The sequence below is a fragment of the Sinocyclocheilus rhinocerous genome, unplaced genomic scaffold, assembly GCF_001515625.1.
Source record: "Sinocyclocheilus rhinocerous isolate Xijiao unplaced genomic scaffold, SAMN03320098_v1.1 scaffold11, whole genome shotgun sequence".
NCBI lineage: Eukaryota > Metazoa > Chordata > Actinopteri > Cypriniformes > Cyprinidae > Sinocyclocheilus > Sinocyclocheilus rhinocerous.
In genome coordinates, this window is record NW_015625587.1 from 1905042 (window position 1) to 1922402 (window position 17361).

The 17361-nt window shown below is 37.8% G+C and overlaps 1 protein-coding gene across 1 annotated transcript in view; it reads right to left on the reverse strand.

Annotated features, from left to right (window-relative positions):
* Nucleotides 1-1614: 1614 nt before the first annotated feature.
* Nucleotides 1615-17361, reverse strand: part of LOC107756046 (centrosomal protein of 162 kDa-like) — an 18228-nt gene continuing 2481 nt past the window's right edge. Inside the window, exons 4-23 of the mRNA XM_016573025.1 lie at nucleotides 15541-15693; nucleotides 15282-15459; nucleotides 15101-15159; nucleotides 14931-15001; nucleotides 13989-14019; nucleotides 13778-13903; nucleotides 13523-13684; nucleotides 11938-12007; nucleotides 11619-11859; nucleotides 11171-11390; nucleotides 10462-10610; nucleotides 10195-10383; nucleotides 8167-8379; nucleotides 7546-7806; nucleotides 6825-7022; nucleotides 5244-5896; nucleotides 4494-4632; nucleotides 4189-4281; nucleotides 3949-4083; nucleotides 1615-2177 (exon numbers count right to left, since the gene is read on the reverse strand). Coding sequence (XP_016428511.1) covers nucleotides 1971-2177; nucleotides 3949-4083; nucleotides 4189-4281; nucleotides 4494-4632; nucleotides 5244-5896; nucleotides 6825-7022; nucleotides 7546-7806; nucleotides 8167-8379; nucleotides 10195-10383; nucleotides 10462-10610; nucleotides 11171-11390; nucleotides 11619-11859; nucleotides 11938-12007; nucleotides 13523-13684; nucleotides 13778-13903; nucleotides 13989-14019; nucleotides 14931-15001; nucleotides 15101-15159; nucleotides 15282-15459; nucleotides 15541-15693 — 3548 coding nt within the window. The 3' untranslated portion in view covers nucleotides 1615-1970. The remainder of the gene's footprint in view (nucleotides 2178-3948; nucleotides 4084-4188; nucleotides 4282-4493; nucleotides 4633-5243; nucleotides 5897-6824; nucleotides 7023-7545; nucleotides 7807-8166; nucleotides 8380-10194; nucleotides 10384-10461; nucleotides 10611-11170; nucleotides 11391-11618; nucleotides 11860-11937; nucleotides 12008-13522; nucleotides 13685-13777; nucleotides 13904-13988; nucleotides 14020-14930; nucleotides 15002-15100; nucleotides 15160-15281; nucleotides 15460-15540; nucleotides 15694-17361) is intronic.

Here is a 17361-nt window from a genome sequence, read left to right on the forward strand (position 1 = left end):
GTCCTTTGCCACGTCACAAATTGTGACGTCAACTCAATGTAGATTTTAAACCCGGAAAATGAAAATAGCGCAAAAAAGCTTACAATTAACCAGTTTTCTCCAACAGTTAAAATTATCGGATGCTAACATTGTCTTCTATGATGTGCAACACAAACACCTCTGCTAAAATCTCAGAAAAAGTAGTCTGGGGTTTCATGACCCTTTAAAGAAAAAAAACAACAACAATGAAATCAAGGACGTTGTTTCCGGTTGTGGGAAGACATTCTTGATGACATACTTCATTTCTACTATCAGCATGATTGAAAAAAAAAAATCTCTTTATGTGCAGTAGGAAGATGTTTTTTTTTTTATCCAGCATTGTACTTATGTAGCCTAATGGCAAAATTGCAGCAATTTGGTATTGCACTGCCTGGTTCTCTAGGCTTGTTGTGTGTGCAAATGCCTGAGTAGAAAATAGCTCGCTGTCTGTACACTTGCAGTATACTTGCATACTAACTCTCTGTAATTGTCTGAATACAGCTGCCTGAACTGCCAGAGCAATTGAATACTTCAATTCTGTCCAATATGTCCAATAAAATTCAGTACAAAGCTTCCCCTGGTGAAACTTTTGCATAAATCCCTTACCCTAAGAACAAATCTCAATGAAACCGCACATTATGCAGCTTGTGTTATTACTTTTTGACCTGACTTTTCAGCTGACAGATGATAAAACAGGTGAAAAATCAAATAGGCGGTACATTGAGGAACCATATGTAGAGACCAGAATATCATAGAGAATTTTTTAACTTGGATCGGAAAGTTGCTACCTAGCAACCACTCAGAAAACCTTAGTGACCACTTGGCAATGTCCTAGCAACCACACTGTAACACTCAGGTGATACATTTAGCACGAGAAAGCACCACTTATTTCTTCAAAAAATTTGTTTAAAATACTATTGTAGTTTATAGTGTAGAATTATGGGATCCCATACAATGTTTTAACCTTTCAAAAACTCAAGACATTATTATTATTAACTATTAACAAGATAAAAACAGGCACTGATAAAAACTGCCTAAAGGAAAAATAAAGCAGAAATGACTCACAATCTACAAAGCGACATTATTTCACCTTCAAACTTGCAAAAAAATAATGAACAATTTATATAGGTGACAGCTAAGGACAACTTTGAACAGACATCAGATGTGACACTAGCTGAAGTTTGGCAGGTTATCAGTACTGCATTGTTCTGGATCGTTAATAGAATTTATTTTTTGTGATTATGCAAATTTCATTTTTGAAAGGCAAGTAAATTTGCCACTTAAATGCTTTATACCCCACAAACTCTCCTCAAATGTATACTATGTCCTCAATTAAATATATTACGTCAGGACCCTTTGTGTTTATAATCAGTGCTGCATGCTGGTCAGCTCTTATCAGTCACACAACACAGCAGCTCCATTTCCAGCCACTCACGTAATTTATGTTCTTTTAGTAGTTTATTAGCATTCAGACCATGTCCTTTGAGCCCAGCACTAAGGCAAGTAATAAATCATGACGTCTGCATTATTTGTTGTGTAAACTTACTTTTAGGTTGAGCTTTTGAGTTCAACATTTTATTATAACTCTTATGTTGGTGGTGTATCAACAACAATTTTACTGCTGTTTGTTCAGGTTTTCTGGATTCTGCTCAAGCGGATGTTGTAAAATCAACGGAGCAGCAAAACAGGACCAAATGTGCAAATAATAATTAACTTTAATACAAAAAAACATTTGGATTTATGCTGCAATTACTAACACCAAATTGGACGTTACACACCCTGCATATTCCTTGATAATAATTAAATAATCTTTACATATATATATATAATTATAAATATTCCCACAAAATTAGCCAAGCAATGATTAGTGCTGTCACAGGAATTCTGCTAGCCAGAGACATAGAAATTTGTATGCGCACATCCTAGAGTGTTCTGAGTGGTTCAAACACAGCTCAGGATCGGAGGGGCAGGTATGTGTGGGTGGTGGGGTTGTGAATGACTACACCCCGTCTCTGGAGTTCTCGGAGCACGTCCAGTATGGAGTCCAGCTCCAGTCTGAAGACCTCCAGCTCTTTAGCCCTGCCTTGAGCGAGTCTCTTCCAGCGCTCCACCTCACCGTGCTGCTCCTGTTCCACCACCCGCCGTGTGACTGCAATCACCTGGAAACACAACGGCACATGACGTCAGTGTACTCAATCATAGCGCAGAGGTTGTCAATCAGAGTGCTGTTGAGGTCCATTATAAACAACTATATATACTGTACAGCACCAGAAAACTAGACGTGTGCTGACTGTTTTTCAGTTCATGTGTGTGAAACTGTAAGATACTGTTCGTATTAGTACACTAACGTTGAGAAGTGTAGTAAAGAATTTTAATGTCTTTTAAAGAAATCACTTATGTGCATCAAGGCTGCATTTATTTAATCAAAAATACAGTAAAAATACAGTAATATTGTAAAATGTTGTATATTTTAAAATTCGATTAATTTCTGTGATGGCAAGGCTGAATTTTCAGCAGCCATTACTCCAGTCTTCTGTGTCACATGACCAGAATGTTAAAAATAACAGCATTATTTTAAACAGAAATTCTTTGTAACATTATAAATCTCTTTACTGTAACTTTTAGGGATGTAACGATTCACTCAACTCACGATTCGATTCGCGATACTGATTTCACGATTGGATTTTCTCACGATTGTTTCTAAACAAAATTAGATTTAAGACAAATTATAAATGAAAAGGTGTCCTTTTATTATTGCTTGGACAAAATGCTGCACCTTTCTTTGTAAAACAGAAATATGTCAAATAACAAAACTAAATAGAAATTTTAAAACATTTAAAAATTTCATTTAAAAATTTCTAAAACTAATCAAATAAATAAGACGACAAAATCTCTTCATATAAACAAAGGCTACCTGTGCTCTTTCCATTCAAAATAAGAGGCAACCACTGCATTTTGATTGCATAATTTGAAATTTAAAAACAAAAGCAGAATGCTCTGACTTTAGTTTTGTGAAACTATACTACATAAAACATCTGCACGAAACAGCAGCGCAGCGGCTTATGAACGCTGCTTTAAAGGGGTCATATGATGTTGCTAAAAAGAACATTATTTTGTGTATTTGGTGTAATGAAATGTGTTTATGCGGTTTAAGGTTAAAAAAACACATTCTTTTCCACATACTGTACATTATTGTTTCTCCTCTATGCCCCGCCTTTCTGAAACGCGTCAATTTTTACAAAGCTCATTGTTCTGAAAAGCGAGGTGTGCTCAGCACGGATCAGCTCCAGGCATGACGAAGCAGATATCGTCCTCTTTTGGAAGGCCAAACAAAGTAGTTTCGCTTTCACAACGAAACACAGCACCTTCACGACATGGCGGCGGCGGCAACAACAATACTACAGCGACAATAAAAGTTACGCCTTCTTTCTTTGCGTGAATATTTGGGCGGCGTTTTAGGTAGGTGTGGCTGACTCTTAACTTTTATAAAGATTTGAGAGATCCAAACAGATCTTTACAGATCTTCTTTATGCACCAAGAGCTTGTAACTCTCCAAAGAGAAAGGAAAAATTTAAATAGCATCAAATGACCCCTTTAATATGAATTATACAGAGACGAGATGAAAAGAAAATATCATCTAAACTTTTCTAAAGACAGTCAGTTCCCCTCAGATACACATTCATATAAACTCCTACCCCCAAATGTACTGTATAGCGATTCGTTTAACATCTCAACCTATCTGAATTGTCACATATTTGTATTGATTTTCAACCGGCTCACGGTGATTCGTTACATCCCTTGTAACTTTTGATAATTTTAATGGATCTTTGCTTAATAAATGTATTAATTACTTTTTAAAAATCTTACTGAACCAAACCTTTTGAACTGAAGTGTATGTATAGTGTGTGTAGGTGTGTGTTGCAGTATTACCTGCTGTAGCGGTTTCTCACGCTGACTGTAGCGGAGCTCCATGGACTGAATCTTCTGCTCCAGGCTAGTGAAGTGCCTTAGTTCAGGACCGTGAGCTTCTTTGGCCTGTTTCAGCTCTTCCAGAAGCTTAGACAGCTATTGACATACACATAACAGGAAATAATAGAGAAAATTTAAAATCCTGTGTTTAAAGAAGAATGGAAACTGAATCACTAAACCTTGGTGGCAAAGTCTCACTACCGGATTCTGCAGGGTTTCCTCTCTGATCTTAGACACAGCATCTTTGGCTCCCTGGAGCTCCTTTACTTGCCCCTGTAAATGCTGCACTATAATCTGAATAGAGAAATTCAGAATTCAAAGATTCATAACACAAAGCCTTTATCCAAAGCAACTTACAATGCAAAAAAAAAAAAACTTACAAATTATATAATTTATTCTTAGCAAACAAACCCATGACCTTGATGTTTCTACTACCCCGCCAAGGCAACACTTAGCACCAAATAAATGCACATAGCCATATAAATAGAACTGTTGGAGTGACCGACCTCCTGTGTGTTCACTTGATTGGTGAGTTCAGCGACTTTGGAGGAGGAATGCTCAAGGGCATGGCAAGCCAGAAGGCGTTCAATCTCTTTATGATGCCCAGCCTTGACCAAGGCAAGCTGCTCAGCATTCTCTTGAATCCTGAAAAAAGAGAGACATTTTTATTATGTATTTAATGCATGTCATTATACATAATATACATTCTTTACATCCTACATTGCATTACAATTCTTCTGTTTTCATATTATAGTATTATAAAGAATCATATTGTTATTATATAGAAAATAAAGCTTATTTTATTTTATTTTAGGATCTTTGTTTTTTTGCAATCCAACAATAGTTTTGTGACAATTAAGCACATTTAAGCCACTCGCCCCCAACTGCCTGTATCTTATTGTAAACTTAAGTATAGAAAATTAGATTTTGTTTCTATTTTAAAGTACATTTGTAAGAATAAATCATAAAAGTCATTTGTTTGTCATCATTTGTTGTGCTGAAAATGTATGCTGAATTAATTGTTGGGATGATTTTCACTACTGTTACAGTGGCCTTAATTTTCTTGATGACAAATATTTTTTTCTTTTGGCTTATGGATTTGACAAGCTCAAATCCCGTGAAGAGAACCGTGGGATTTGATTTCTTGTAGTAGGGCCCTGTGAGCTATTGTTCATCTTTTGTTTGTTCAGAACACTTCAAGGGTGCTGTAAAAGGTTTATAAAAACATGACTGAAGAAGCACACCAAAAACGTTACCTGAGGAGCTGACTCTGTGCCTGTGCGACTGCAGCCTGCAAGGAAGCTTTCTCTTGTTCTCTCTGTATCTCCAGCTGTTCCAATCTCGTCCTCAAACTATCGTTCTCCAGTAGCACCTCTGAGATGTGTGAGCCTGAGAACGCTCCAGGATGGTAGTCTTTCTCATCTTGGGTAGCGGGGAAAGTCTCAGCTTCAGATTTTTTGGCCTCTTTGGCTGCGCCCAAATGCCGCTTGGGCTCATTGGTGACACGATCAAAGCTAGGAACCGACAGCATGGTTCTCCTTTCCCTCTGCAGGCGCTCTACAGTAAGGCTCAGCTCCTGAATAGTGCGGCTCTTGGAGCTCAGTTCCTGGGTCAGTCTCTCAATGTGGGTTGCTTGTGCCGCCTCCGCATGGAGCTGGTGCCGTGAGGGGCTGCGGACAGGCTTGTCTGCTTGCATCAAAGACTGGGCCTGGCGGAATTGTTCTTGCAGAGAGGCCACTTCTGCCTTGAGGGCGCTCTCTTGCTTCTGATAGGGCTTCTTCACTTCCTCCATCTCTGTAATCAACCCCTGAGTTTGTGACTCAGATGATTCTGATGAGATAACCCGATTGTTCTGGCTCTTCTCAGCCAAATGCTGCTCCAGATCTGAGATCTGCTGTTCATACTGCAGCTGAAGATGGAGAGAACACATATCAAATGCAAACATATTTAATTGAGCTGGCCCAAAAAACATTGCTCAAACGTAACAATTCACTAAAATGGACAGTTTGAACTAATTCATAATAATGAACCAAGGTGGATAAGTGCAAGCCAAATGTTTGTATCTAATGATGTTCCTATTTTGCATGCTGTGTTAAGGAATTATATGTGTAGTTTCATGTGTCGATTAAGTGACTCAAGAAATACAATCATAATGGCCATGATACCACATTAAGTGACATAAGGTATTCCTCCTTGTTCTGGAAGCACTAGAATTCAAGTTTGAATCTTTTTTAAATAGTGTTTGATGTATGTAAATGTATGTTTGCAAATGTATGTTTGTTATTTCTTTACTTTTATTTTTGTGATATGGACCTAAGGGTCTGAAATAAAGAAAGAATTTAAAAAATCTTAATGTCCCTGAACCATTGAACAGCAGTGTAAATCAGCAGATATATAGTAATTATTCAGTTTATCGCCAAGTCTTACATGCCATTCTCATGTCAAGTTTCTATTTCTACCATTCAAGTCATGTGGGCACACAGCAGGGTTTAGAAATGAGAGAAATTATGCCATTCTGACAGCACACTCGAAGCCCTATCCACTTAGGACTTTAAATAGAAACTTAATTTTCTCTGCAAACTTATTTGCTGGAAATAGATTGATCCAGCTGTGAGCTCTGGTACAAAACATGCTTGGAAAAAAAGAGAAGTAGTTTGAGTGTTTTTTTCCATTACTATTTAAGAACGGAATCTGTGTACTTCAGTCCGTGAGCTCTGGGCCACCATGTTCCAATAGTTCAAACTTGTTTTGATCGTATAGATTGTATTGACTGAACATTCAGTGCTTTTAAACTAAATTCCTTTTGCTCTATTCAATACCGAATCTGAAATGAGTACTTTGATTCTGTGATACTGTTGTTCCACTGTTCTGAGACTGCGTTTGGCTGCTTCATCGCGGCCTTCTAGCTCCGCCCCCAATCGATGGACACGTCTCTCCAACAGAGCTGCTGTCTGGGAGGAATGAGAGGCAGTTGGGAGACGGACATCTAATCCATTATCTTCTGTGCCGGTAGATAGCTCTTCCATCTGTTTGAGCTGAGAAAATTAGGAAATGGGAACATGAGTGATAGATGGAACAGAATCCAAGAAGTTTTATTGATGCAGCTAATATTAAATATTGCAAAACACTCAGGAGGTGGAATAGAAATCCATTCATGACTATTTTTAGTATTATTTAATTATTGGATAGATACAGTAGACAGGGACAGGAAATTTTTAATGGTTTGGGAAATGTTGCAAGCCAGACTCGAAACCTACATGAGCAACACGACTCAAAAAGAATAGAGAGAGTACACTAACCATTGAGCCAATTAAATACAAAGCTATTAATTTACTCATCCAGATGATCCATATCAGTCAAAGAAAGGAGTTTTAACATGAAGAGGAGGTGGCAAGCAGAAAGTGCTTGGAAAACTGACTATCCAGGTAGATGGTCTGTTACTCACAGACACGGTTGGATAATTCCACCTCTCAGGAAATAGAGCACAAAGAAGAACGTGCCCTGAATGAGCTGTACCTGCAGAATGAGACAAAAATATGTAGAGAGGCTGTGTCTGACCTGTCGTTCCAGGTCCTGGATTCTTTTAGCTTCACCCGCTCTCTCTTTTGCCTTTCTTTGTTGCTCATTGGCCCCCTTGCTGACCTCCATTTTTAGCTTTTCCACTGCCTTTCTTTGTTGCTCATTGGCCCCCTTGCTGACCTCCATTTTTAGCTTTTCCACCTGCTCAGTGAGCCTTTGAGTCTCAGCGCTGGCAGCTCGGAGTCTGGCCGCATCTTTGTCTAGTAGCTCCTGGTTCTCGGCATACCACTGCAGTCTCTTCTATACTAATGACCGAAATGCAAATATATTCAGCGCATGTATTACACTGAATATAGTTCCAGATAAGAATTAATTGGATTTGGTTTCTGGAAAGGCCATGAGTTCTTCTGTAATTACAGGAAATGTGAGAAGTAATGATCATCGTTATTCTAAATTCTGGTAATAGTGGTAATAGTGTCATTTTAAAAGTATGTTTAATTACATGCCTCATTATACTGAAATGCCGTAAATGATCTAAAAAATGAGAGACTACTGAGTTTTGTATTGTATCATTCACTGACATTTGTAAGACCTCACCAAAAGAAAATGTCCAGGAAAAGGGATAAGAAAATGAAACCTATATTTAATGAATGCATGTCATAAGAGCCATGTTTCAGCATGCCTCGTTCTAATAGATGTCAGAAAATGAACAGAGACAGAGAGAGAGAGACTTACCTGATGGTAACCCTGAATCAGAGTCTCCTGTTCCTTCATCTCTTTCTCTATCAGCTTGAGTTTCTCTTCAGTCACAGGGTCCGAAGCTTCACCAAAACTCCACTTTCGTTTGTTACTTGCCTCCTCGGCATGGTGTAACTATGGAATTAGCATTTAACAGTTCAGAACTTGGATGAATGACAGAGGATTGTTTGCTCAGATTTTAGGCAGAGGCTGCTAAGTTTACTGGATGCAGTAACTAAATAACAACACTACTAACTAAAATGTATTTTTCAAAGCATGGAAATGGTTACGTGTTTTTTTTTTTTTAATACAGTAGCTTTCTATTCAACACTTTTCTTTATGTGACATTGCTACATCTGCATGAGCCTTTCAACAGAGTGGGCAGAGATGTGCTGTCCTCCTCTTAGTCAATCTGAAATAGCTTTGGTAAATCCAATTCATTAAGCCGGTTCGTTTAGACAGGTTCATGTAAATGAACTGGTAACAAAATAAGCAGCAATTATGTGTTTGCGTAACAACTGCTTTTTGTAGTGAAAAAAAATCTTTAGTTACAGGTAAATATGGCTGTTTATCACAATGATTTCACTATGGCAGGTAACTGTCATAAAAATAATTGTAATTAATGATTTAAGTGTTTTTTTTTTTGTTAATGTCAGTAAACAAGTCAGGTTTATTTCACACAAAGGAAGAACGTTGGAAAAATGTCTATTCTCTTTATTCTAAATCTGGAGGAACAATTTCATCACCTCCTTTGAAGCTGGTAACCTGGCAAAAACATTTTGAGCTATGTGAACAGAGCTTGTTGTGCCCTCAGATCATATTCAGAAAACCTCACAAGACAGACAATTTGTAAAGTATGGAGCATTTACATAATGCACTACTGCATCAGAAAGGGCATTTCTGTAACCTAAACCGTAGAGCAATGCACTAGCAATGCCAAGGTTGTGGGAAAAATGGTCTTTAAGTTCATGCTTTAAGTTTTTTTATTCTGAATTACAATTATGTAATTGGAAGTTAAAGTGAATAATGATTATGGTTATCTTAAATAAGCCTGATTAGATAAAAAAAAAAGAAAAAAAAGATGACTAGGTTATTTAACAATTTAAAAAGGTCAAATGGTATAGTTTAGTGGCTCAGTAAGGAGTGAGCTGTGAATCATCACCATTGTGCCCTTAACCCCAGGTTGCTCCAGGCCCATTTGTCCCTTAAAAACGTTTATGGCGCCATTCGACAACAACACTGTATATAAGTCATGAATTAATTCTTCCTTATATCTGTTGTCAATAATCATTGTCAATATATTTCACCAGTAGGGTCAATAAAATGCTGCATGCCCCCATGTCCTGTTTTAAATTAATTTACTGATGAATCCAAAGTTGACATTTAGTGAGGGTCATTATTTACTAGTGCAACAAAAAACACTACCAATTTGTGCTCTGCATTTAACCCATTCAAGTGCACACACACAGCAGTGAACACACACACACACACACACACCATAGGCAGAGCAGCCACAGATATATGTCTGCTGTAGACGTTATGATTGCTTTATCAAAGCATACACTGGCAAGGAAAGACTGCCCTTCTTACCAAATCCACTTATTGTGGCAAACATACAATTTTCCCCACATTCACATTAATGAGAGCTGCCAGACAGCTGAAGGTTTTCTATTGATTTTTAACAAGAAACAAGCTCATATGTGCTTTAAGGCTGGATAAATAGGCCATGAAAATAGATGAACTCGAGTGGTTTTTAAGTTCTCCGTCAGCGGCAATTATAAAGTGGTAAAACAGACAGCTCCCTGAGGGTTGTACAAAGTCTGAACACACAAAATTACCAGCTGGTGATGTAGAGCCATGGCAAAATAATCCCCCAAAGAACAAAACTTTCTTATATTTTTTAATTTTCTGAATATATTATGTAAGTTTTACAGATATACAGGGGCTCACCTTGCTCTGCAACACATAGTTCTCCTGTCTGAGGGCTGCAAGCTCTTGCTTGTGTTCCTCTCGTAAATGATCTTCCCTCAGATGAAGCTCTCTCTCTTTTTGCACGAGCTGGAGACGGAAGCGCTCCAGTGATGAGCGCTCCTGCTGAAAGGTTGAACCACCATCCATCTTCTCTTGAATCACCTGATGCTGACAGACAAACAGAACAGGAAGTTAATGAGCCTGGGGATTTGATCCAATGCTCTGATTCAGTCCCAGTTAACACACTCCTGTCACTGCTTCGGGTGTGATCCTGTCTGCTTGAGGAGGGATGTTATCCTGTAGACTGCTGGCTTCAACCTGATGCTGTAGGAATGTAGCAAAGGACTGCACGGATGCAACCAGTTCACTGCTTAGTCTTAAACTTGTGTCTAAACCTGTAAGAGATGCAAAAAAGTAAAGAGGACCATGTATTACCAAGCAAGCAAATATGGCTGTTAATTTAAGTCATCTTTACCCCAAAAATTACAAGAATTTTTTTTTAACAATTAATATTATTTATTAGATTATTTTCCCTCTAAATTCTCATTACTGTAACAAAAACTCCAATAACACATAATTACTAAATAATTGAATAATTATCTTTATTTTGGTAAATATCGATACTTGTGATTAACTGTGATTAAATGTATTAATACATATAAACTGAACGTAATTAAAATTGCTAACTGACTGACAGCCCTAGTACATACTTATAAATGTTTGCATTTAATTAACAAGTTTTTTTTTTTGTTACTATTTAAGTCATGTCAGCTGTCATGAAAATGTTTCAATTTAATGAAGGTAATAAAAATTAATAAAATAAATTATAATAAAAATAATAAAAGTAATTTCATTTATGCAAAGTTTAGTTTGGTTTATATTATTATTGATATTATTTTTTGTATCTTTTAATTTTGGGGTTGAATGACAGTTTTGGTGAAGTTAACCCAGGTACCTTTGACTGTTTGTGTTTGGCTGAGGTTTTGAGTCTTTTTAGGGGGCTGGTTCTGAGCTTTCCTCTGTGTTAGAGAAGATGGAGGTTTAGCAGCATGCCGGGTTCTGCTGGGTGCAGGTGCTCTGGGTAATGCCCTGCTCTCAGGTTTTTTGGCCCTTGCTGATGGAACAGGAGTTTTTCTAGTGCAAGCTGATGCAAACGCATTGGTTCTGGCAGGAACCTGAGAAAGAGAAGTTAATATTCCATTATAATCTTCAAGAATGTGATTATCAAATTTGATGTGAATAAAGAAGCCAAGTAGTTACCCACTAAAATTATACGTCATTTACTTTGCAGAGTCCGTGCATCTATTTTTCTATTTTCATTTCTCAAAACCCCAGAAATTACAGGATCTAATTTATGGAGGAAATTCATGAGGCAAATGACTCATAATAGCAGAGTCTCTAACCTGACACTTCTTGGGTTTGACAGGAGGTGGGTCCACAGAGGAGCTGTTCTGTTCCTGCATTAGCCGTTTGACCTCCTCAGCGATGCTCTTCTGAGTGTATTGAAGAGAGGCTGGATGTTCCTTTCCTGTAAGACTAGCTGCATTTCCCCCTCCACAGCCCTCATTAGCAGAACTGAAAGGGATCTCGTCTGAAGACATCCTTAATGGACTATGATTCTCGCTGCCTCGAGGCACAGCCTCACTGTAAGACAAATACTTCTAAAGCTGCTGAAATGAGAATATATGACTCCTAGTGTGTGAAGGTAACTAGTGAACTCACATTATGGGCTGGAGAGAGAAGCCACGGGTGAATCCAATCGGCTGCATCAATTTCTCAGCAGTGGGAAAATCTGCGGTACATAAATGAGACCCTAGTGACAAAAATGGCACTATGGCTGGAGTCACACTAGCCAGTTTTCGGTTGTAGGCTTTATTTAGAATCATAGGGATTTGGTGTGCATTGCCGTGTCTCTCTAGGCCTTGGCAGTGACCAGTAAGCTGTCTCTCACACTGAAGTACTGACAAACTGTCATGTTGCTCATATACAATGCTCCTCAGCAAATGCAAAGCCACAGATCACAGATTTTGACTGTCATCCATGGTGAAATTGTAACTAAGCTTTTGTTTGGGGTTCACTTAAACTTAAATAACTAACAAAATGCGAAAGAGTCATAGCAGGGATGAAGTTATTATATCTCAAGCTGCGTTCACACTAGCAGCGACTTTGTCTGGCTGGCGATGAGGTTGCTAGTGGGCGTTCTCACTACTGGTTGCCTTGACAGCGAATCAGGTGTCTTGCCGCTAAATACAAACATTTTGGAGGCAAAAGACTAAATATAATACAAATATGAATTAAATCCGTACATACAAACAAACACGCCCCATCCGTCGCCAACGGCCGCTGTCGCGCTTGTCGCCGGAAATCGCCAGCTCTCCATTGAAATGAATGGAATCGTGTCGCTTTGTCGCTTGTAGTGTGAACGGGGCTTTATAATCAAAAATTGGATGACATTATAAATCCATCCTACTTCATCTGGAATTTCAGCAGCCATTACTCCAGTTTTCAGTGTCTCATCATCATTCAGAAATCATTTTAATACACTGAATTGGTGCTCAAAAAATTATTATTATTATTATTAATGTTGAAAACAGTTGTGCTACTTTATATTTTTGTGGATACCATGATACTCATTTTAGGTTCAAAATTTCAAAAATAAGGTTAAAAAAACAAATGTCATTTAGTTACATTTAAGTTCAAAAGAACAGCATTTATTTGAAATAGAAATGTTTTGTAATATTGCAAATGTCTTTACTGTCACTTTTGATCAATTAAATGCATCCTTTCTGAATAAAAGTATTAATGTGCTCTTAAATTTAAAAGTTCTCTTTAAGGAATAGTGCTTCTAAAGGGGCTGATCTTAATAATGCCATAATTTATAGCTCTTTTGTGCTAAATATTTACAAAAATAACAAAACTTCTGTTCTTACTTTGGCAAGCTTTACATGGATTTGCTAACAAAACGAGGCACTGCAAAACATGTGAGAAGGAATTAGAAAGTAATGCCACAGGTAGTAGTTTAGTCTGCCACCCCCTACATTCATATTCGATTAGGGTGACAGACCTCCAACAGAAGACAGCGAGATTTCAGGAAAAACATTCGCTGTGACATCCTCAACCAAAATCGAGTTTTTAGAGTCAGCTAGCAGGACTCATGCCACAAACAAGGCCAATGCTAAAAACCTCACGTTCTTCGGTTTCAAGCATAACTGGAAGCATTTGTGGTGGAAAAGCTGCAAATCAAAAGGTTTAAAGCGCAGACATGCCCACAGTGACTGGCAACAATTGGCTAGGTGCTGAGTCTGACCTGACTCCACTGTGGAGGCAGGTTGAAGTGTAGAGAGAGAGTGGGGAGTCCTGCTGCCCTCCGTTCGTTTGTCCTCACACTCCCCTGCTGAGCTGTTGATCTGCCTGTACGCCTCCTGCAGCACCTCAATCACACTCCCTCCACTCTGATCGTAAGATTGAACTTTAAAGATATGGAGGAGAGAATGTGTCAAATCACTTGTTGTAGGTTTACTTTAACAATATAAGCTTTAAGCAAAGAAACATGTTCTCAAACCTGCAGGTTCCAGTGCAGTTGTCTCTGTTTGTTTGGTGTTGGGCCACTTTTCTTTCCTGGGTGCCACACTGGGAACTGCAGAAGGCAATGCTCCATCCGTGGAATTTAGAGAGTCATGCAGTGACACTGGGACATACAGTAAGAACAGCATTTCACTTCCTGATTTGAACATTCACAACATTATACATTTAAATTGTAAAATGCTGTTTACCTTTGGCCAGCATTCCATGTCTTGCAGGTTTCTGAAAAGAAAAAGACCAGGAAATGGTTAGAATTAGGGCCTTTGAGATTTTTACATAAAATCACCTTATGTTTAGTTTTTACACCAATTGCGGTGTAAGGTGTGCCAACAAGTTTGAATATTTGATTCCTAAAACCTAAGGACCTGAAATTCAAATTAGCTTGTGCTATAATCTTTTTTTATAATAAATGTCATCCATAATAATTTTTTTCTACAAAAGCCCCCAGCAGCCCCAAATGAGACTGACCCTAATGGGTGACTGACCCAATGTAAAATAAAACTGCTTTTTCTAGGCCACTATTATGACTTGAGTATTCATCTTTTGACATTGTAAGCATTTGTCAAATATACTAATAATTTAGTGGTCAATTACTATTGATTTCTTTAGTTGAAAGAAAGAACAAATGCAATTATCTCTCCAACCATTATTTAGAAAAAAAAAACTTAAAAAAATATATGAAATTAGTTGAGAATTGAATGAATAAATATAAACTAAACAGAAAATAAAATAATTATAACAAATAAATAATTATTATCAAGGACATCAGTGTTAATGAGATCAAAACAAGTTTTCAACGAGATCAGAAAATAAATAAATAATAATAATGTGGAAAAATGTACTTACTGCACCATTAAACTGTATTCTTTTGCAGTTTTATTATTGTGAAAGCAATTTTGTCTCACTTAAAAATATCACAGATTTGTTTCTATTTTGATTAATTGTCCAGCACTCTTTAAATATTGCTTAATATTACTGTAACTATATATTTTTCAACCAGCATGTAATGCAAAATGCAGACAGAGGCCTGCATTTGTTTCCATGCATCTCTACATACCTCAGTATTGAATTCACCAGTTTTTTGGGCAGGGCTCATTTCATAGGTTTAAAGTGCATTAAAAACTTATATTCACCTTCTCTTGAAGCCCCTCTTCACTTTTCTCACTGGCCTCTTCCTCAAAATCTTCACTATATGCGAGAGATGCTGACAGAGAAGCAATATACATGTGTTTTATTGCTTCAGAAAGCATTAACAACAAAACACAACCCTTTCAAATTCTTATTCTCTTTGCTCTGCTCTTACCAGCAGAGTTTTTATTCTTTCTCTGTTCTTCCTCATGTATTGAATCCATTTCTTCTCTTCTGAAAGGAACACAGTGAAACTCAATCTAAAGAAGGGACATATGCAAATACTCCTTCACTAAAAGCATCCTTGGAATTCATTATGCTTTAAGTCATTAAAGTCATTTCATTTCTCCGTGCACCTTTGTGGGCTGCTGGTGGGTGTGGAGGACTCCTGTTCTTGATTCAGTCTGGGACAGTCAATGGAAGATGAGGACTCTTTCTTCAGGTTGGATAAAAACCTGGAATTCTCATCCTCATCTAATGTGTCCAGCCCTAGAGCACCTGCACTTGCTACCATATCAGACATCACCAAAGAATCTGTAAAAAAGCAATTACAGATGGTGCTGGTCAAACAAAGAGAGTGATGATAAATGTTATAAAATAGTTAAAGAGACCGACCTTCAGGCTCAAGACTGTCTCTGCTAAAGATGACTTGGTCTCTATTCCCTTCATTCTCCAAGAATAGCTCCTTCGGCTGTTCTTCATCCACCTCCTTAATGGACGGAGTCTTCCTCAGAGACTTCAGGAAGGACTTTCCTGTTGATGACATCCCTACAAGTCAAGGAAACATGTTGTAAGTATTAAATAGGCCATTTTTCCACACCAGACTTTCTTTAAAAAGTACAACATACCATAAAAGTTAATGTCTGTTCTTTACACTTCAAATAAATCAAACTATCCATAACAGACTTTTTGTTTCACTCGCCACTGAATAGAAGCAATTCATTGACATGCATTTCTGAGAATTCCAAAATGTTAAAACATACAAATGAATGTCTACATAGTTTATCAGACTTCTTTACAAAATAAAAGAAAATATTATGGCTAAATCCGCTGTTTAATATATTGGCCCTCTGTGTGGCACATTATCATTCTGAGCAGCACATATTCAATTAACTAGACTTCAGAGAAATTACTAACTGGCACAGTGCATGTTCTACAAACAGGCAAAATTCAAAGGATTTGTTTACAGCAAAAACTGGTGATGGCCTCTTCTCATCTACTGCATCATGTTCAGGACTTATGTTGGGGGATGCCCACTGATTGGACAGCTGGCTCACCCTATCAAGAGCTTTGCTACAAGGTTTAGGGGTGGGCTTTTTAGGGACTACGGTTTATAAGGGGGACAAACAAAGGAAGGAAAAACAACACGAAAGAAGTTTGTAAAACAGGTAGACACCACCAATGAGACTTAAAAAGTCAATGATACAAAAGTCCAATGATACAAAAGTCAAAATACAATGCTCAGTAAAAAATAAGACACTTCAGGCATTAGCCAGCTAATTTAAATTAGTTGTTTTCAAGTGTGAAAAAAAATACAGGACACACATTGACATCCATTAGAGATCTAACGGTATATCCAAGTAATACTGTGGTAAAAGGGTGAAGTGTGTAGTTTTCAACGTTACAATACTTTAAGGTAACCTGTTTGAAAACACCCATCCACACACACACCCACATACATACATACATACATATATAATACCTATATAGCAATGATGTTATTTGGTACAAAAATTACACACTTCACTTATAAGCTACATCGATTTATGATGAATAAGATATACCCAGAGGAGGAACGCTTGAAACGCTTAACAGTAATAGCAGCAAATGACACATCTCTGTGAACAGCACTTCAGAAGTTCAAGGAAAAGAGAACAAAAACCTTAATTTCTAACCTTAAATTCAGAATTACTGAAAATGAATATGTCTTATCTCAGGATAACAGAATAATTTTAAGAACCAGTAATGTGTAGGGTTGGGAATCGAAAATCGATTCCGATTCCAGAATAGGATACTTAAGGTCAGGAATCGGATACTTGATGTCAAATTAAAATTTCGATTCCGCCTATCGATTCCTATGCGCTTGTTTTTTTTTTCTTCATCTGTGAGAACCGGACCTAGCGATCTGCCAGGACCTTGCTCGCTAATCTAAGTGCTCCTGGGTGGATTCACAGCTGACACCCAAGCATGAATAAATGTTTTATTTATTAAGGACGACGACGACGACGATCAACGGCACAAAACATGCCTAAACAGCGCGCGCGCTGAGAGAGAGAGACTGCCTGAATTACTGAGCGCGTCCTCCATCAGGTTAAGTCATATTCATGAAAAAAATTAGTTTGCGATGTCCTAAGAGTAATGTTGTCGTGATATCCTAATCCCTAACCCCTCACGTCACTAGCTCCGCCCTTGCACCATAGCTCGTGACCGGAAGAG